This window comes from Protopterus annectens, chromosome 4.part0 (assembly GCF_019279795.1).
Source record: "Protopterus annectens isolate FY-2018-M chromosome 4.part0, PAN1.0, whole genome shotgun sequence".
Taxonomy (NCBI): Eukaryota; Metazoa; Chordata; order Ceratodontiformes; family Protopteridae; genus Protopterus; species Protopterus annectens.
The window spans coordinates 233,389,079-233,410,722 of NC_056733.1; the positions used below are offsets into that span (position 1 = coordinate 233,389,079).

The 21,644-nt window shown below is 43.0% G+C and overlaps 1 protein-coding gene across 1 annotated transcript in view; it reads right to left on the bottom strand.

The window, feature by feature from the left end:
• Positions 1–21,644, bottom strand: part of FASN (fatty acid synthase) — a 1,281,817-nt gene that overhangs the window by 192,462 nt on the left and 1,067,711 nt on the right. Inside the window, exons 37-38 of the mRNA XM_044068230.1 lie at positions 18,947–19,192; positions 18,131–18,319 (exon numbers count right to left, since the gene is read on the bottom strand). Of these exons, the coding sequence (XP_043924165.1) occupies positions 18,131–18,319; positions 18,947–19,192 (435 nt within the window). The remainder of the gene's footprint in view (positions 1–18,130; positions 18,320–18,946; positions 19,193–21,644) is intronic.

The window sequence follows — 21,644 nt, forward strand, 5'->3', positions numbered from 1 at the left end:
GCCTGCCTGGGACAAAAGGTGTGGAATTGATGGCAAAGGCCAAGGAGGCTCCCGTACTAAACTCCTCAGCAGGGGGTACCAGTGCTGACATAGCCAATCTGGAGCTATTAGAATCATGGAGGGCTCGTCCTGTCTGACCTTCAAGAGCACCTTGGGAAGGAGAGGCAGAGGAGGAAAAGCATAGACGTGAAGATTGTTCCAACTGAATGATAGAGCATCCACTTTCCAAGCTTTCAGATGAAACAGCCTTGTGCAAAACTTTGGCAGCTGGAAATTTAGTGGGGAAGCGAACAGATCTATGTCTGGAGTCCCCCAAAGCACTGTCAACTGTCGAAATACATGAGGATCCAATTTCCATTCGTGGGGATCCACCATCTGTCTGCTCAAAACATCTGCTAAGGAGTTCTGTGCTCCTGGCAGAAACCTTGCCTGAAGAGTGAGGTGCAAACCGAGAGCAGTCTCCCACAAAATCATAGCTTGTCTGCAAAGAGGGTACGAATGGGTTCCCCCTTGCTTGTTGATGTACCACATGACAGTTGTGTTGTCTGTTTGAATCAACACGTGTCCTGGTTGAAGTAGATCCTTGAAAGCCATCAATGCAAATTGGACTGCTAACATCTCCTTCATGTTGATATGCAAATGTTGAAGTCTGGCAGGCCACGTGTCTTGAACCCATTTTCCATTGAGGTGTGCTCCCCAAGCCTTGTCTGAGGCATCTGTCGTTAAGATCTGACTCGCCTCTGGTCGGGTCACAGAGAGTCCCTTGTTTAGGTGACATTCCTGAGCCCACCACAAAAATTCCTTTTGAATGCAAGGTATTATCTGAATGACAGTGTCCAAATCGTGGCAGTGTTGAGTCCATACACTTTTGAGATACCATTGTAACTTCCTCATATGCAGTTTGGCATTGGGAAGCACCAGAATACAAGATGCCATGAACCCCAAGGCTTGAAGGACTGTCCTTGCAGTCAGCCTGGACAGGAGAGACAATTGTTGGAAGTAAAGGGTAAGATTTCTTTGCTTGCCGGGGTCAAAAACGCCATCTGAGAGGCTGTATTCAGTCTTACACCCAGAAAGCACATGTCCTGAGAGGGTACTAGACTGGACTTTATTTCGTTCACAGAATACCCTAGGCACCTTAACACTGCCATAACATACTGAAGATGGTGAAGTAGCTTGTCTTTGTCTTGAGCAAGAATCAGGCAATCGTCCAAATAAGGATAAATTTGTATTCCTCTTAACCTTAAGAAGGCTATCACTGGAGCCAGAACTTTTGTGAACACCCTGGGCGCAGTAGATAAGCCAAAGGGCAATGCAGAGGACTGATAATGTAAAGTCTCAGCCAGCGCAGGAATCTCCTGCAGCTGGGCCTGATAGGAATATGAAGATAAGCCTCCTTGAGATCCAGAGTTACCATTCAGTGATCTTTTCCTAGCAGAGGCAGAAGTTGTTGCAAAGTCAACATTTTGAATTTTGGAATGTCCAGGTAAGTGTTGAGAATAGACAAATCCAGAATTGGCCTCCAAGTGTTCCCTTTCTTTGGTACAAGAAACAGGCGAGAATAAAATCCTAGGCCCACTTCTAACGGAGGGACCTGCTGGATAGCCCCCATTTGTAGAAGTAAAGAAATCTGTTTGTGAGCCTCCACCTTTTGCTGAGGAGGAACGTCTGACATGCCTTTGAAAGGAGGCAATGTGTGGAAATAAAACTTGTAACCTCGGTTTATGATGTCCAACACCCATTTGTCCTGGGTGACTAAAAGCCAATTTTGCCTGAAAAGTGCCAACTTGTCTCCCAGAGGAGCTGCCTGACAGGAAGGATCGGGCAGCCGAAGATGCAGGTCATTGGGTCTGTTTACGAAAGGACTGGCCCCTGCCCTCACCTGTAGACTGTGCAGGGGAACTCCATGTCCTAGGCCTAAAAGAACCCTGTGCATGAGCTCTGCCCCTACCACGTCTAGATCTACCCCTAGAATGTAAATCAGAAGAAGGGTAAGCCCATCCCTTAGTAGGCCAATTCCTGCTAAACTTAGGGGGCTGCACCTGCAAAAAATCCTTAACAGTCTGCATAGACTTAGCTTTGTCTTCCATTTTCTTCAAGACTGACTCCACAGGAGAACCAAACAAAACTTCAGACTGCAGGGGAGCATCCAAAATTCGAGCTTTAACATGCTCTGACAAGTTCTGATCCTTAAGCCAGGCGTGCCTACGAATAACTGATCCAGTGGCAGCCACCCTGGAAGAGGCCTGCAAAGCATCAAAACCACACTGCAAAGAATGCTTACCCACTTGATCAGAGGCATGAACTAAATCCTGTAATTCTTTACACTCTATGCCCTCTGCTAAAGTATCTACCTTAGATTTCAACTGACTAAGGAGAAAATTCTGGTACTTCAACATATGAAACTGGCAATTCAAAGCCCTCATTGCAAGAGTGGAAGAGGTATACACTTTTTTACCCCACCTATCCAAAGCTCTAGAGTCTTTATCCATAGGAACTGGATTCTTTACAACAGAAGCCCGGACACCCTTAGGTCCCTGGCTAATAGTTTCTGGGTCAGCTCTAGGGCTCTTATACAAATATTTATGAGCCTCTGGCACTCTGTAATACCTATCTGGCTTAACCGGGGAAGGAGGCAAAGAATCTGGATTAAGAGAAGCCTCGGAGAAAACATCCTGAACAACATCCAAAACAGGAGGTATAGCCAAGGGCCTATGTTGTGGTAAAAATAGGAATTCCCTAAGCCTCTTTCGGGAATCTGAGAAATCCTGGCCCTCCCATTTAAAATGTTCCCTCATAGAATGCAGGGTTTCTGAAAAAGAAAAATCCTTTGGAGGGGAAGCAGAAGGACTAGAATCCTCTGCGTCTGAATCAGAATAAGGAGGAAAATCCTGAATGTCTTCAGCCGAAGACTCTGAGTAATCTGAAGAGTGTTCCAATCCTTCCACCTCTGGCTCCACCCTAGGCCTCTTATCTGGAGGGGGCATAGAACCTCTGATCAATGAAATCAAATCTTCTGCCATTTTAAGCATGTGCTTTTTAGGTACAGAACCTGCAGAACTAGGACTGACGCCAGAGGAAGACAAACCAGGCCTGGCCTTGGAAGGTACCTTAGAGACAGAGGGAGAAGGCCTAACCACCTTATGTAAAGAAGGGATTACAGCAACCTGAGAGGCCCCCTCAGCCTGACCCGACTCCTGAGAGGCCACATCTTGCAAAATTAAAGGTTCCCCCTGAGACTCAACTGAAACCTCGGCTGGATCCACAGATTCCACCGTGGTTTCTAAAGAACCGGCGTCCGGAACGGACGACTCATCCTGTTTGGACTTTACCGATTTCTCTTTACGCTTCTTAGCGGTAGCGGGCGTCAGAGGATCCGACGGCATATTATAATTACACCGCTTACCGAAAACAAGCCTAGCACAATCTAACCTACGTTTAATGGTGCGCTTATTAAATTTAGCACAAAAGCGACACCCGACTACGTCGTGCTCAGGTCCCAAGCAAGGAATACAGAGAGAGTGGTAATCCCTATGAGGTATCTGTTTCCCACAAGAAATACAATTATTCACTTTTTCTGACATCCGGATTTAACTGAGGCAAGAAAAGACAAAAATATTCCCCAACGGGGTACTTAGCCCAACTTGGTTTCGGTCTGAAACTCAGAATACGAAAATTTCAGAACGCCGAATGGCAATTGCAAACGCTGCTTCTGCTTCGGACCATGCGGCAAGAAAGACTGGGGATATGACTTCGGTCATGCGCTTTAGTACCAAGGCGTACTGACGTCAGAGCTAAGCGACTATGACCGACGCCAGCCTAATACTTTGGGATTCGGGCCGACTGAGGACAGCGGACTACCCACAGGTTATGACTGCAGCAATGTGAGATGAAGAACATCACTACTGCTCACACAAATAGCTGCATGAATTACTATACCTTTGGCTCCAGCCAATATGCCCACAACTACTGTCTTGGTCCATTAGTCAACAACCCAACAAGTGTTGCCCATTTTAAATGAGGCTTTTATTTCACCCACTTCTAATTAAATTCCTACAGTTGATGAAATGAATAATGAAGCAACTGTTGAACCAATAGTGAAGTATTTTTGGCATGCCCATCTCTGCATCCACCTGAATTTATCAGAGCGGAGAGAACTAACCAATCTTGAGCCCTCAAGGGAACGAAGAAGAAAAAGATGTGGAAGGAGGGTCAGTCTACAAACACAGCCGATCGAATGCTATGAGATAAATACAGAAGCAATAGTCGTAAACCTTTCACCATCAACTTCCTCATATCTTTCTTGATTGACAAAAAGGCTACAGTTCATTCAAACTAATACTGCTGCTGATGCAGTGATGGACTTAATGATGTTTATGTGCCTTCTGTGTGGAGTCTTCATGTCCTCCCCACGGTTGAGTGGCTTCCGAAAGACATGCGTGAATGGGCTTGCCTTTGCTGAAGGTTGGGCATTGGACTGGCAATTCGGCACCATAAATTCTACTGCCAATCATTAGCGGACCGGAGTTCTGCTGTGGCGACCCCTAACCAGGAAAAGCTAAAAAGACCAACAACAATATTCAAAACTTAAAATGATAGTCAATATGGATAATCTCCAGCCATAGGTATGTAAACGTACTAGTACTTCTATACGTATGGTAACACCTGTTAAAACGTCCTTCCAAAATGTTTGTGAAAAACAAATTATATCAGAAACAAAAAAGAAAGATGATTTAACTATGGCTGAACATGAATTGTTACAAGCACTGCAGAATAATGTTAATATAGTTATTAAGCAGATAAAAGCAGTGCGATAGTAATGAATAAAATTTATTTGAATAGTATGCATGAGTTTTTGAATGACGACAGTTTTTGAAGTTACGGACAGGAGGAAAATGAATTATATGATTTGCAAGTACAAGAAGATATTACTTATGATTTGTACACATTTCCATGTACCCACCACATTACTCATGTCCTTTATGAACTCCCTAAAGTTTGTAAGAACAAAGTCTGCCCCGCAATGAGACCCATTCTCTCAGGTAGGGGATGGGTAACAGTCAATCTTCCTGTATTTGGATAATGTATTAAGCCCATTATCTGAAAAAAATTAAGTTTTGTAGGAGATACAGGACATTTTCTTAAAAAGTTTCACTCATGGTATGAGCACAATGACTGCATTTTAGTAACCTTAGACATTAATTCTTTACAGTGACACAATCTGGAATTGAAGCTGTAAGAGGATTTCTTCATAAGAATTCTGATTACAGTAATAGGAAATTTCAGACTATTTACTTGACTTAGTTTTATGTAATGTATACTTATCTGAAGAAAAAGTTTACCATAAAATATCTGGGGTTGTGATGGGTACCTCGGTTGCTAATATGTATGCTAAAACTGCAGTTGACAGATGGGAAAATACATGTGTTTTTGATTGTAGAATGAAATATTCATGTTAAATACAGATGCACAAACGTTTTTGTGGACGATGTATCTGATTTGGAAAGAAGACGTCCGTATCCTTTTGGAGTCTGTAAAGTTATCTTGATAACTTTTAATTTAAAATGACATTCAGAGCAAGAAATACACTTTTTAGATATAGAAATTTATAAATATGATAAACTAACATAAAAGGCACAGTAGCGATGCAGGCAGTAAACACAGCACTAACCAAAATGCAGGAAACAAAGCTGAAAAAAACACTGCTTCATGAACTTTAAAATTCGGACTTATTGTGACAAAAACAAAAGACGTGGCAAGCGCTTTCACCTGGATAGGCTTCTTCAGTCTGTACTACGTTCTTCGTGTTTCACTGTTGCAGTCATCACATTTGGGTAGATTCCCAAAGCTAAGGATGGGAGGAGGACATTAGATAGCATTAGGATCAGCTACAAGGCCCTGCAAGACTGCAGTGGAAAAGCCAGCTCTTTATTTAGAGAAAATTGGCAAATGGTAATGCTTGGTGAAAGTAAGTACAGAACTCCAGGTAGCAGCTTCTAGGATGTCCCTTGGTAGGGACACCTCTGAGAAAGGCTGTAGAGGTAGATGCAGCCCTGGTTGAATGTGGTCTTATCCCGTGGGTTAGGTTTTCCATTGTGCTTACAGCAGAAATTAATGCAATGGCCTATCCATTTAGAAATGGTTTGCTTTGAAATGGCCTTACCCTCTGCAGCAAATGGCACCAGCAGCTGTTTAGATTTCCTGAGATTTAGTCCTGTCCAAGTAAAATCTAAGTTGTCTGTGCACATCTAAGGAGTGCAGTATATGTTCCCCTTTGTTCTGTGGATTAGAAAAGAAGGTTGGCAAATGAATGGACTGATTAAAAGCCACACTGGATACTACCTTGGGCACGAAGGAGGGATTGGTCCTGAGGGACACCCTGTCCGCATGAAAGATAATGAAAGGCTCCACTGCCATAAGGGCCTGTAATTGAGACACCCTTCTTGCTGAAGTGATGGCTAAAAGGAATGCTGTTTTCCAAGAAAGGAATTTCAACTCTGCACTTGCAGCTGGCTCAAAAGGAGGTAGGGTGAGCTTTTCCAATACAAAATTAAGGTCCCAGGCTGGAGTTGGGGCTCACCTGGGTGGTCTTAAGTTTTGGTCCCCTCTGAGGAACTGCTTGAGCTGTGGATGAGAGAAGAGGGGTGGGTTCTGTGTTGTAATGAGCTGAAATGACTGAGGCATGAATTTTGATGGAGGAAAAGGAAAGGCCCTTGTGAAGCATCTCAGTTAAGTATTGAAGAATCTGAGGTAAATTGGGCGCTGCTGTGCCCACCCCCAGAGTCTGGTTCCAGGTACAGAATCTTTTCCATTTTTCAGCATAATATTTTCTAGTACCAGGCCTCCTTGCCTCCAGAATGGCATCCAACACTTGTTTACTGAGGGATGGTAACGGAGAGATCAGGTAATTAGCCAGGCTGCCAGGTTCAGAATTTGAAACTGAGGGTGCAGAATCTGGCCCTCCTGCTGGCACAGCAGGATGGGGGTCTGAGGCAGGTGCCATGGTGCCAGCAGTGATACTGTGCAAGAAGTGGTACCAGTGTTGGCGTGGCCAGGCTGGTGCACTCAGTACTGTCCTTGGTTTGTCCTGTTTGATCTTTAGTAGTACCTTGGAGAGGAGAGGCAGAGGAGGAAAAGCATAAATGGATAGATTTTTCCAGGTGAAGGACAGGGCCATCCACTTTCCAAGCTTGTTTGTGGGAAGTCCTTGTGCAGAATTTGTCCAATTGGTAGTTCTGGGGGCAGGCAAATGGGTCTATCTCTGGGCTCCGCCATTTATCAACATGTTGAATGTCTGTTTCCAGTTTCCACTCGTGTGGGTCCATGAGATTTCTGCTTAGTTCAGCTGCCAGTGTATTTAGCTTTCCTGGCTAGAACTGAGCCTATAGGTGCACTTGGTAGCTCAAGGCTGTGTTCCACAGAACCATGGCTAGTCTGTAGAGAGGGTATGAGTGGGGTTCCCCCTGCTTGTTTATGTACACTCTAACATTCTACAAATTGTGTCCAACACTCCTACTAACTTTACCCTTTGTCCCCCCTTGTATTACCCCCTACTGCTTTTTTCTCACATATGTTCTTCTTTCCAATAAACAATTGCCTCTTGCTTCACTACTCAACTGCCTCTCTCTCCTTCCTCTATTTTAGGTATTTATTTTTACTACTCTGCATAATTTACACTACCCATCTTCGTTACCAAGCATGCTCTGTATGAACTATCCTCAAATCTCCTATACTCCACTTATTGCACTACATCTTTTTGCTACATCTCACTGTATCATCTTACAATTTTGTTTAAAATATTATATAATACTAGGATTATTCATAACTGCATTTTATTGTACTTTTTATCATATTTTTATTGTATTTTTATTGTATCTGTAATTTTGGAGCTTTTCTCCCCGGGCCTCCACTGAAAACAGGCTCCTCGAGCCCAGTGGACCACCCTGGTTATCAAGCTGGAAATAAATAAATAATAAATGTACCACATAACAGTGGTGTTGCCCATCTTTACCATTAATTGTCCTGGAAGAACGTGGTCCTTGAAGGCTGTCAGAGCATTCTGTACAGCTAACATTTCTTTTTGATTGATATGCAGGTGCATTTGACTTGGGTTCCATTTGCCCTGAATGTACTTCCCTGCCAAGTGAGCCCCCTGTGCATACTCTGATGCGTCTGTTAGGGTTTGGGCAGCAGGGGGGTAAGAGTGAATGTCAGTCCCTTGTTTTTGGTGGCAGGCCTCTGCCCACCAAAGGAACTCTAGCTGTAGGCAAGGTATGATGGGAATCATTGCTTCTAGATCCTGAGAATGTTGATACCATAGGCTTTTTAGATACCATTGTAGTATGCTCATATGCAGTCTTGCATATGGAATTAGGAAAATGCAGGAGGCCATGAACCCCAAGGCTTGAAGTATATGTCTTGCAGATAGCAGGGTCTTTGTGGCCATTAGTTTGAAGTAAGCTATCAAATGAACTTGTTTCTCTGACGTGAGGAGAGCCATCTGGGAAGTTGTGTTCAAGCTTGCTCCCAGGAATACAATTTGTTGGCAGGGTAAAAGATGTGATTTTTCATTTATGGTGTACCCCAGAGAAGTTAGCACCTTTTGTACAAACGCCAGATGATTCAAAAGTATGTCCTGGCTTTCTGCCTAAATTAGACAATCGTCCAGGTATGGGTATATTTGAATATTTCTTTGCCTGCAAAATGCAATGACTGGAGCTAGGCACTTTGTGAATACTCTGGGTGCAGTAGATAAGCCAAAGGGCAGCGCAGAGAACTGATAGTGCATGAAGCCTGCTTTGAAGCGTAGGTATCTTCTGCAAGATTCCGCGATTGGGATGTGCAGGTAGGCTTCCTTTAAATCCAGTGTTGCCAACCAGGCATCCTTGCCTAGCATAGGAAGCAACTGGTGAAGAGTTAGCATCCTGAATTTCGGGATTACCAAAAAAGATTAGGACAGAGATCCATGATAGGACGCCAGGAGTTGTCTTTTCTGAGCACCAGGAAAAGTTTTGAGTAGAAACCTTGTCCTCTTTCCTCTTTTGGGACAGTTTGAATAACCCTTATACTTGAGAGAGAGAAATTGCTTTTGAGCCTCTGCTCACTGATTTGGGGGTAGATCTAGCCAACTGTTTAGGGTTGGTAAAGTGTGGAAGTGGAATCTGTATCCTTGGGAAACTATATTTAAAACCCATTTGTCCTGGGTAATGAGTTCCCAGTTTTTTTTTTTTTGCCTGAATAACAATCTTTCCCCCTAAAAGGAGCAGTCAGTTTAGAAGGGCTTGGAAGTTTTAAATTTAAGTCATTGAGACACTTTACCATGAGGGAGTCTTACTACTCCCTGCTTTGGAAGTGGGAGCCCCCCACTGCTTAGTCCTGTGCGTACTTTGGGACTGAAGCCTGGGTGTTCTGCTGGTTCTGGATTTGGACTGAAGGCCTAGAAGAGGCAGGAAAGGATCAATTCTTAGAGGGCCAATGCCTACTAAATCTTGGAGGCTGTACATGCAGGAAATATTTAACAGTTTGCATAGATTTAGCTTTTTCCTCCATCTTTTTAAGTACTACTTCTGCTTTGTTGCCAAACAGGCGGTCCTGGTTTAAGGGAGCATCCAGCAATTTAGCTTTAACATGATCTGGCAAAGATTGCTCCTTAAGCCAAGGATGCCTTCTAAGTACAGACCCAGTGACAGCAGCCCTGCAAGATGCCTCTAGTGAATCAAAACCACACTGCAAAGTATGTTTTCCAACTTGTTCAGCAAAATGCAATAAATCCTGTAAAATCCTTATTTTCAGCACAGTCAGGAATCAACATTTTCTGTTTAAACAATCCAATAATATCTTGCTGATACTTTAACATATGAAGCTGGCAGTTTAAGGCTCTAATGGCCACGGTTGCAGAAGTATATACCTTCTTACCCCATCTATCTAGTGCCTTGGAATTTCCATTTGAGGGGGTAGGATTTTTGGCAGTAGTAGCCTTAATGCCCTTGGGTCCCTGTGAAATGGTCTCAGGATCCGCAGTAGGATTTTTAAAGAGGAACTTGTGAGAGTCAGGAACCCTGTTATATCTATCTGTTTTTTCTGGGAGCAGGAGGTAAGGAGTCAGGGGCCAAGCTAGATTCTGAAAAAGGAATCAACAATGTCCAGTACAACAGGGATAGCTAAAGGCCTGTGTTGGGGCAGGAGAAAGAACTCCCTAAGCCTCTTTAGAATCAGAGTAATCCTGGCTTTCCCATCGAAAATGCTCCCTAAATGTATGCAAGGTTTCACCAAAAGAGAAATCCTCTGGAGGGGAAGCAGAGGGAACAGAGTCCTCTGCATCAGAATCCTCATAGGTAGATAAGGGTAAATCCTGGTCATCAGAGGAAACAAATTTCAGAATCCTGATCAGAAGAATCATAAGCAAATTCAGTCCTAGGTCTCTTAGGAGGGGGAAGGTTGGCTTATGGTCTCTTAGGAGGGGGAAGGTTGGCTTCCCCTGATTAAAGTAATAAGGTCTTCAGCCATTCTTATTTGTTTTTTTGGGCATAGAGGCTTGACCATGCGGTCTGGGTGTCAGTTTTCTAGGCATGGATAGAGTTTTAGGCCTTGAGGAAGAAGATGGCGTCGGTTTAATATTCAATGTAAATATTGGAAGAGCGTTGCACCACAGGTATTAGTATTTCATCTGAGTATTCAAAACTTGCTAAACAACCAAAATGGCGAAAAGACAGCTTCAAAACAACAGCTTCAATAACAAGCTTTTACCATGTTGAATCCATAATATATGAAATATAGAGCTTTGCTATTGTAAAAGTCAAGTGGCATTGTAATTCCACAACTTTAAAACATGTGGATGTCATAAAAACAGAAAAAACGAACATAAAAGTGAAGAACCCTTTTCCTCTGTTTATTTGCTAAGTTTTTCTGCATAGCCGCCTATTTTGAGCATTTTCTGGCTTGTTAAACTTGATTTCTGCATTAGTAACTGTATTTAGAGAGCACAACCTAGAGTTGTTTACTGAATTTCCTGTTTGCACTTATTTTTAAAATCGTTTTTTTCTCAAAACTTGCATTTTATCTGTCTTTGGCCTAGCACTCTTGTGTGGGGTCATTTACTGCACTGTTATAACTTGTTAATACTTGTGAACCTCTGCTATCTCTGAAAAAACAAACAAAAAAAAAAAAACAAAAAAAATCTTGCTTTTTCCCCACTTTTCTGAGATTTAAAAAAGTTTAGTTACAGGCTTGCTGTTCTTGAACTGTGTAAGTTTCTGTGAGGCCATTTTTTGCTTGGGCTAAAGGGAAGTCTCTCTGTTGATCAGTGGCAGTGAAAAACATTGAGCAGCCTGCCTGCCCCTGTGGGAGTGGTTACTGACTTGAAACTGTAGTTTTATTGGCCATTTTGGGTCAATTCCAAAACTCCTTCATCTTCCTCTCTTAAAACCCTGTTTTGCGCGTTTTTGTGCATAGCGCAACAGCGGGCAGCGTCGCCTAATTGGGTTTAAACTATTCCTGGCTCCACAAAGTCTGCTCTTCACTTTTTCCCTTAGAACTGCTCTATCTCTCAATTTAAACACCATATTCTCATTCTAAGGCCCTTCACTGGTCCAATTAAGTAATCCTACAAGTTAGCACTATTAAACCATAAGCACTACTTACTCTTATACTCTCTACGATTACCCTGTCCTCTATTGGTCCGTCTTAAATTCAGTTTCCCTATATTACTCTAGCATGTCCAAAGGTCAGTCAATGGTTTCCTCTCCAGTCCAGCTGGTGAATCTGGGAATTTTGAGGCAATGTTACAACTGTCTCATGTACACGGACAACCCTCTCCTCCTCCAAACAGGTTCAAATATATGTGAGAGATGCAACTATTTAGCCAAACTGGAGGCTGAGCTCTCTCATCTCAAAACTGGTGTAACCAGTCAGGAGGAGAAGGTAACCTCACACAACACAATTCCAGTATCACATAGTCCCACCACATCAGCGAATCAAACACAAATACACAAAAACATACTCGGAGGCTCTAAATAAAAATCTACCTAAGCAAGAGACCTCCAAAGCAGACATCCAAGCAAACGCTACCTCAAAACAAAATACACACAACATATAACCCACAAAGTCAGTGTGCCAAGCAGCCACAGCCCTTAAGGCTGAACAACACACCTGATACTCTTGTAATAGGTGACTCTATTGTCAGATACACGGACGTCCCGCTCACCAGGCTGAATAACGAGAAGGTCACGGTGAGCTGCCTGTCGGGTGCTAGGATCCGCCACATAACGCAAGCACTCAGGTCACTCCAAAGCAAATACAAATATAACTCAGTCATTGTACATGCTGGTGTGAATGACCTGAGACGTACCTCCCTGGACTACATGAAGAGAGACAGAGGAGCTCTCTGATCATGTAGCCCAGGCTGGTATGACCCTGACCTTGAGCAGCATCTTACCCTCACCTAGAATGATGCCACAGTACAAAGACAAAATGATAGATTTTAACAACTGGCTAAAATTTTGGTGTCATTCAAAGGGGATCCAGTGTCTGTCAGCCTGGGATGACATGCTCGACAAGCCATGTTGCTTCGCTAGGGACGGCTTGCACCTGTCACCACTGGGCTTTCGGATATTGGCAAAGGCTCTTGCCACCCCATAGTGCCTTTTTTAGGCAAGGCTCAAAAGTCAAACCCACCCCCATAGACAGCACAAGGAACAAGAAACTAAGGGTAATGCTGCTAAACGCCAGAAGTCTTAACCTCAAGATGCACGCACTCGAAGCTCTCCTCAGTATGGAGAACATCGATATCTGTGCAGTGACAGAAACCTGGTTCAAGGCTCCAGAGAGCACCCCAGCACTACCAGGCTATACCTCGTATCATGCTTTTCGGCCCCAAAACCCGGACCGAACCACAAAAGGAGGGGGAGTTTCCATATTTATCAAAAATATCCACACCTCCAGGTTAGTGGCATTGCATGAAGTATCGGAGAGCATCCATGTGCAACTAACAGTGGGGCAAGACTGCTTTTCAGTTTATAGCATCCTACAGACCACCCTCTCAAAGTCAGGAAGCCCACTCGGCTTTCCTGAAAATATTGGAGAACATGAAGATCTCTCCTAACACCATTACATTGGGCAACTTCAACTACCCAAACATTGACTGGGAGCACTACTCAAGCCCCAGCACCTTAGCCCAAAGGTTCCAGGAAATTATAAACTCAAATGCTATGGAACAACTAGTCACCACTCCCACAAGAGGGGACAACATACTAGACCTGATCATTACCAACATGGGGACTCTATGCTCCACACCAGAAGTATATCCCTCATTGGTAAGATCAGACCATAAATTAATTTCACTGGATGTCCACATCCCGACCCCACCCCCAGCCCAGAAAACCACAGTGAAAAACTTCTCAAAAGCGAACTTCTCACTTCTCAAAACCGAAGTGGAATCATTCAAGGCCCCAGGGCCAGTGGAAACTATGGCCCAAACTGCAGAATCCTATATAAACGCATTCTACTGACATCTCCAGGAATGCATGGATCATGCTATCCCAAACAAAACCAAGACCCAATCATCCAAAGGCAGGCGTCCAGTCTGGTGGACCCCTGCCATAAATAAAATGTACAACAGAAGGAGGAAGCTACTACATGACAGAGCAAAATCCCTAATAGGGAAGGCATCTCTGATCAGTACTAGCAAACAATTACGATCCCTCATAAAATCCTCCAAGGCCAGCTTCGAGAGAAAAATTGCACAGGACACCAAAGACAATCATAAGGCTTTTTTCAGTTATGTTAGAAACCTGGGATGCAACTCCCAGACTTGTTCTGAGTTGATTCTAAACGACAAAAAATACACTGAACCCACAGACATCGCCAATATCCTGGCAGACAGGTTCAGTGCAAACTCCCCCCCCCCCCCCAAAAGAGCAAGTATCTATCCTGGCAGAGGGCTGCCTCCCAAACATCTCAGATGCTCAGGTGAAGGCAGCCCTCTCCAAAGCAAAAAACACTGCTTCCATGGGACCAGATGGCGTCCCAGGTTGCGTCCTACATGAACTCCAAGAGGAACTAATCCCTCAAATAAAACAGCTATACAATCTCAGCCTCACTACAGGATATGTGCCCACAGAATGGCGTACAGCAACAGTGGTCCCACTCCACAAAGGTGGAGCCTCTACGGACCCTGGAAACTATCGCCCCATAAGCCTGACTAGCTTAGTCTGCAAGGCTATGGAGAGGATAATCATGGTGCTCATAAACAAAGACACTGGGGACCTACAGACACTAGATCCTACCCAGTTCGGCTTTGTCAAGGGCAGATCCTGCCTTTTGAACCTGGTTGACTTCTTCGAAACAGTCACCAAAGCCATAGATGAAGGGAAGGTAGTCCACACAGCCTATCTGGACCTTGCAAAGGCATTTGACACAATACCCCACTTGGGCATCATAGATAAGCTATCCAGCTTAAATATAAACCCCTAGGTCACAAGATGGGTCACAAACTGGCTCAAAGACAGAACCCACAGAGTGAGAGTTGCTGGAGCCATGTCAGACTCGAAACCGGTCACAAGTGGCATCCCACAGGGTTCTGTCCTGGGACCACTCTTGTTCGGTATATACTTTTTCGAGGTACAGGCAAACGTGGGAGGACTATGGCTCACCAAGTTCGCAGACGACTGCAAACTGGGCGCCATAATCAACTCTCCAGCTGACACAAACATCCTTCAAAAAGGTCTCACAGAGACAGATAACTGGTGCCAGCGCCATGGTTTAAAGCTAAATGCCAAAAATGTATAGTCATACCCTTTGGCAAAAACAATGTGCCCACAAATTACCACATAGGCGGAAACCTATTAAGTGCAGAGAAAGTTATTAAGGATCTGGGGACCCAAGTTGATAGCAATCTCTCCTTTGAAAACCACATTGCCAAAGTGGTTAGAAAGACCTTCTACATAGCCCACCTCATCACGAAGGGTTTCACATCTAGATCAAGAGAGGTAATCGTGCCCCTTTATTCATCCCTCATCAGGCCCATCATAGAATACAATGCCCCTTTTGGGATGTACCTTACCAGACACCTGCAGCAATTAGAAAGACCCCAAAAGTATCTCACCAAGAGGATCAAGGGTCTCAAACCGATGCCATATGCTGCTCGGTTAAAAACTCCAGCTCTACTCAGTTGCATACCGCCTACTTGAGGCGATCTATGCCTGACATACAAAGCTATGTCAAATCCAGAATTAATGGACATGCTCCACCTCAGTAAATCTAAATCCCTTAGAGCCACACGCTCGAGGGACTTGAACCTCAGCACAGAAATAAATAGAACTTGCTGGAGGGACAGGTTTATAACCCAGAGGCTCCCTTCGCTCTGGAATAGAATTCCAGTTCATGTGAGGCAGAGCACCTCACTGAATCTCTTCAAGAAGAATCTCGATAGGTGGATGGGGGATCGTAGGTTTGTTCCAGGGATTACTCCCGTGTCACTATTAGACAGAGGCACAGTAAACTAAACCTTAAAAAGGGCACAGTATACTCAAATCAAGGGGTGGCATAAGCCATACAGAATCGGGCTAGGCTTATAATTGCCCCAGGGCAGATAGCCTAGTATGAACCTATGTAAACAACGCGCTTTCAGCACAATCTTTCCACTTGTTCTCCAGTTACTTTTAGGCCTATCCATTTTCCTCTGTCTTTCCTTTGGCTAAATTTGGACTTTCTCTAGCCATCTGGGCCAAGGTCACTAGTTTCCTGGACATGACAAAGGCCTCAAGGTTACGATCCCTTCTATGAAGAACATTATTATAATGGTCGTAGTATTCACATATGCAGAATTTTCCTGTTGGCAGAAAATGCAATGAAGACAGAATTCTTTTAATAGATTTTGCCTTTTGCAGGCACTCCTTCTGGGGAAAACAGAAAAAAAGCTAGCAAATTTTGTTTAAAATTCACAAACCGGTATCTAAACAACAAAATGTCAACAATGCAATTAAGAAAGGAAAGGAAGAAATTGAGTAATTCATGTGATGTTGGAATGAATGAAAACTTAAGAAAACCCATGTACAATAATGTAAACTTACTATTGTATGACTATTCTATTAATGTATGTCTGCACCTGTTGCATATACAGTTTAAAATACGACAATTAAATGTACTGCAGTGGTGAGTATGCTACAAACAGGCATGCAAGTGCAGGATTCCGTTTGCTATAAGCCAGATGTGCAAATGCAAGGAGAGTATGCTGTGGGAAAGGTGGGCAAGTACATGGTTTTAAAGTGGCACAACTAAAGTGAGCAAGTGCTTCAACCCACCGTGACGTTTTCAAAAATCTTTACTGCCTTTCCTAGTTATGTCTATAGCTACCCAGATTCACTGTGCACTTGCCCTTCCTACACTAACCACTGTCCTTTTTTGTCTGTTTGCTTAACAAGGTAATGGACTAAGCTTGTTTACTACAGCAATTAACTATGCCACACAGACACTTCAGCCTCAGTTTGGAAATATGACAGTATACAGAAATGCACATTAATTAAAAAGTTAATGTACGAAAAGCTGCTGTGATGTATACTACCACAGTAAAGTTCAGCCAATAAAACATGATAATGCACAGTGGCAGAATGCATGTTAACATTCATGTCAACATGAATACAGCAAAAACCTTGTTCAAATCATCCTAGTCACTGCCTTCACATTTATTCCCTATACTTTTCTCCAGCAGCCCAATCTTGTGTTGAAAGTTTCTCTGTCCCTCTGACTAAACAGGCTATCCAGTTATGATGCATTATACACTTCTTGACACTGGTGGTAAGGAATACCGACTTACCCTCATTGGCTAATAAGCCAATCTTAACTATAGCCTTATCAGTTATTCTGCTACATTTTGTTTAGTAGAAAGTTCTAAATTTCAGTTTAACCTGCTCCCAACAACCTTAGCTGCTGGTTTCCTTGACACTTGATACTCAAAGTAGAAAATGAGTGCAATTCTGTTTTTGGCTGGTTAACCCTAATGGGCTAGGTGAATTTTCATAAGGGAGTCCCTCTCCATGTCTCCTACCCCCATGTAGTCTTAGCCTTACCTCACTTTAGCCATGCTTATTATTTCAGCTCTCATGTACCCTTCACCTGGAGCAAGTACACATTTTCTAGTTAATTTACCCTCTGCACAAGAATTAGATGTACAGACCAGGACAGCTATGATTTAACTGCCCCACCATTAGCTACGCCCATCAGTAATCCCGCAACACTATACTAGTTTTTAGGTTTTCCTTCTTCCATCAATAACGACTTATACCCTTGCTTCCAGTTAACATTACATTCTCAAGATCTTAATGCCTACTACTGTGATCTATATTCTGCATTGCATAACCTAATGTAGGTAAGGTAACCATTCATTTCTGTAACAGGACAGAGCAGCCCCAGCTACAGTTCAGGTACACTTATGCCATCTGAAAAAAAATGCCAGTGAGTTTTGCGCACCTCATGTCTCAAAGCAGCAAGCTTTATTCTTTGCTTAGCCTGTAACTCCCGCAGTTACAATGTCACAACTCCTGTATCAAGTAAATGTAATTTTAATTCTTGGTTGGATACATTCACTGAAAATTATGCATATTGATACAGCGAGACTACATCAATCCACACAAACTAAATTCCTTACTGTTGTTAAGGCTCACCTGTTCCAACCTCAACATCTGTTAATATTACAGGGGTATGTACTTCTCTCCTGCCAGATCACATATACCCACAAATAGTGAAAGGACACTCGGTCTTCATAATGTATCTAATTCCACTGCTGCTTGCACAGTGAGTATTTTCCCACTGTGCTGGCTTTCCACAGCTCCATCTTAGTACCACCATACCTGCTCTGCTCTACTACCCCATCTTTGGTTCTAGCACCATAACTGCTCTCTATAGCACCATCCCTACTCTCTTCCATCGATCTATCTTTTGTAGCAGCATCAAACTTCTGCCACTGCCTCATTCTTTGGTGCTGACTATTCCTCACTTGTAATACACCATACTTGTATCAAAATTATTTGCACCACCTTAATTCACCCATCATTACATCCTAGGTACACACCTTCCAGACTGGCGTTACCATGTCTCACTGCTAATATGCCTCATTTAATGGTGCTAAATTACTTACCCTCCTCTGCTGCACTCTTGCTGGACAGTTCACGAAGTTTATTGACTGTAAGTTGCCGAATGTCTCTCATTGCCATAACAATATCATAGTCTCTTTCTAGGATCTGTCGCACCTCTACACCCATTAAAGAATCAAGACCTAGGTCTGCAAGTGAGGCATCTGGATTCAAACTGCTAACATCCCGAACACCTGCAGCAGAAACAATCAAAAGTTAATCCTTTTATCTGGTGTAGAAAGTAACAAAGATTTCAGATTCTGGAAACATTCAGGCTATGACTTGTGATGTCTCTCAGCTTACTGATGTCACAATCCATTATGATTCATGTATCAAGCACTAAAAGACACAGTCTGGCACCAGCTCATGCCACCAGATACTTGGGCTATGCTATCACCTATGAGTGGAAAAACAAGTTTTTATTTTCTGAGCAGTTCAATTATGTTTCGCATAAGCACTCACTACAATGTGAGAGGATTTCTCAGAAAAGCAATGAATGTGTAGAACTGACATTGTTTTTCATACGAATGTATATGAAGTGGGCAAAAAGTGCAGAAACTGTGCATGTGTGTGGAACGTTGGAGAATTCCTCATCCACCATAAATGCAAAGTCCCACTCGTACCACCACAGCTGTCAGTATACTTATCCTCCATCTCAAACATCACTGGTTGGCATGTAATCTTTGAGGATTAGTCTAAAACATGTTTGTCCAAAAAAGAACTACTGATTTGGTGTCATCTAACAGCACTGTGCATAAAATGGTGTGTTCTACCTAGAATGGTGTTATCTAAGAGCTCTGTACACAAAATTATATTTTTACCTAGAATGTTTGCAACAGCACTAACAAGATCACGCCGATCTGCACCATCATTTCGTTCACTGACTGTTTTCTCTGCCAGGACAAAACTGGACATGACTGGATGCTGCTGATTAAGAAACTTGTCCAAAACTTCCAGGCATGAACTGATGCGCTGTGGCAAAGTCCCACCGATTACAGTATCATTGGTACCCATAGTTTCCAGTACAACTCCGACATCACCAATTGCACCCCACTGTATTGCCAGACCTGTGGGAAAAAAATCACAAAGAAGCAAATATGCCTAGAATGCAGTAACTATACCATGGAAACTGACTTCATGAAGAAAGTGAAAACAGAAAAGTAATTCAAAAGAAACATTAACATTTGTTTCCAAACGGGTAATGACGTAACAATTAACCCCAATTACTCTTAACAGTTCTCTCATTCAGCACTGCTGTCACTCACTGCCAAGAATATTTACATGCATTAACCCTCCTTACCCTCCACCTCCTTCCCTTTTCTAGGTCATCTACTTCATCATTACCTAATTCCCTCCACCACACCTTTCTAACACTCTTGCAGGTTTCACTCACATTTAGGGGTGCAGCCTTGATCAGAAAGGGCCATCAGTAAGTAACTTGTTTGCTCTTCCTCTCTTTTACTAGAACTTTGGGAAGCAGCAGAGAAGGTGGGAAAGCGCACACATGACATTTGTCATCCATTTAATGGAGGTTGCTCATACTTGTCTGAAAAGGAATCTTGAACAAAACCAGCATGGCCTGGTAATTCAATGAGTTAACTGAGGCCATTCTCTGGTAGCATCCAATATTAGGTTAATAAGTGGAGAGTACAGTTATTATAACACTTGCCACAATTTTAGGCAAAGTAGATTCAATACTGCAGTTACATATTCTGTAATTTCTGCATACAGGAACCTAATGGCTAGCTTGATTTCCAGAGTTAAATCCCTCCTCTTGGTTTCGGGGCAGACTCCTTTCCCACTCAAATATCAGTGATACAAGAGGGATGTTGCCAGATGCAATTTTCTGATCTTTCTAGCCCTGTTTGGGCAAGGAACTGGTCTTATGCCCCAAAGTACCAATGAACTTATCCCCTGGGATAACTACTCACCCACAACACGCCATTCCTCCTCTTGGGGATCTAGGCACAGTCAAAGTAGGCAGCCTGGTTGAGAAATGAGGAAAGTTGGGGGGGATTAACAGGGTATCTACCCCAACCTCAAGATGCACAAACAGAATATAGAGGAGATGGTGGGAAGAAACAGGAACTGCAACTATAACGATAAAGTTTCTAAGAGAACTACATTATGTTTTTCTTAATATATGCGGTTATAGTCAACACTTCTGGGAAGACCCCCATAAGCCAGTGACTGGATGGCCCCAACTAGACTAAGACACCAGATCTTGAAGGGTGGTAAATTTGACCCTGGCCACAGATGTAGAACCTGAACCACAATCCTTGGAAAAGGTATGGACAGAGGACCATGTAGCTGGTTTTAAAATTAACTGGATATTAACCATTCTGAGAAATGCTGTGGTAGCTGTTGTGGTTTTAGTGGAATATGCCTTGACATGATCTGGCACATGGTTTCCATGCTGCTTTTCCCTTGTCTTTTGCAACAGGGATAACAACTGATCTACTTTCCCTGATTTCTGTATAGACACACTTGCAGCTGTCTATGCACATACAAAGAAAGCAAAGTTCTCACTCCTTGTTTGGGAGACTGGGAAGAACACATGAAGGTAAATGACCAGATTTAAGGAAAGTGCTCTGTATGGAAGCAGGGTTGGTACAAGGGTGACACAGCCCTTCTCAGAGATTATAATGGTTGGTTACACATTAAGCCCTAAAACTAAATTCTAGCAGATTTCACAGCTACACACAGAATCATCCAGGGGTGGTACTTTAGAGGAACTGTAGCTGTATTTTTAAAGGGTGCCTAGGTAAGATTCTGTAATAAATGGCTGATGTCCCAATGGTCCTTTACTGGAAGCCAAGTATATTACTGCTGGATCAGTTAAGGGGTCCTATAAAGAAATCTAGGGGAATCCTGGACAGTGCAGTAGTCAAGATTTCCTTGAAGCAAAGTGAAGGCATAATTTCCAGTGATGCATTGATGAATGCCACTTCCTCAGGATGTATGACTGGCGGAACGGATTTTGGCTTTTGCAGGCCAATGAATGTTACACATCTCAGCGAGACCTCAGCACTATGAATTCATTCTTCCAAAGAAGGGCGTCTCCAGATGACAAGATTCTCCAGTACTGAAACAGATAGGGTATCCACAATGCGATTTTGAATAGCTCACTTGCCTTAGAACTCTTAGAACATGGGATATCAGAATCCTCTAAGGCAGGTTTAATTTTATTTATTTTTTTTAATATAGATGAAACTCCTGACATCTTTGGAATTTCCAGTGCTTGCTAGATGGCTGTATAATTGTTTACGATGCCCCGAATCAGCTAGAAAATATTCTTGGATGTGGCCTGGGTTGTTGGTTGGTACAATAATCCACTCATCCTAAGCAAAAATCAAGCTAGTGGACATCATCTTTAGCAGCAGTATTTTGGGCCTTGGTTTCTCAGTGGTATGCTGCTTTAGAGGCCTTGGTTCATCAATATGGTCTCCAGAAATCATCTCTTGGACAAAGAAAATGCATACCATTCTCTCCTTCACAGAACAGAAAGCAAGTGCTAAA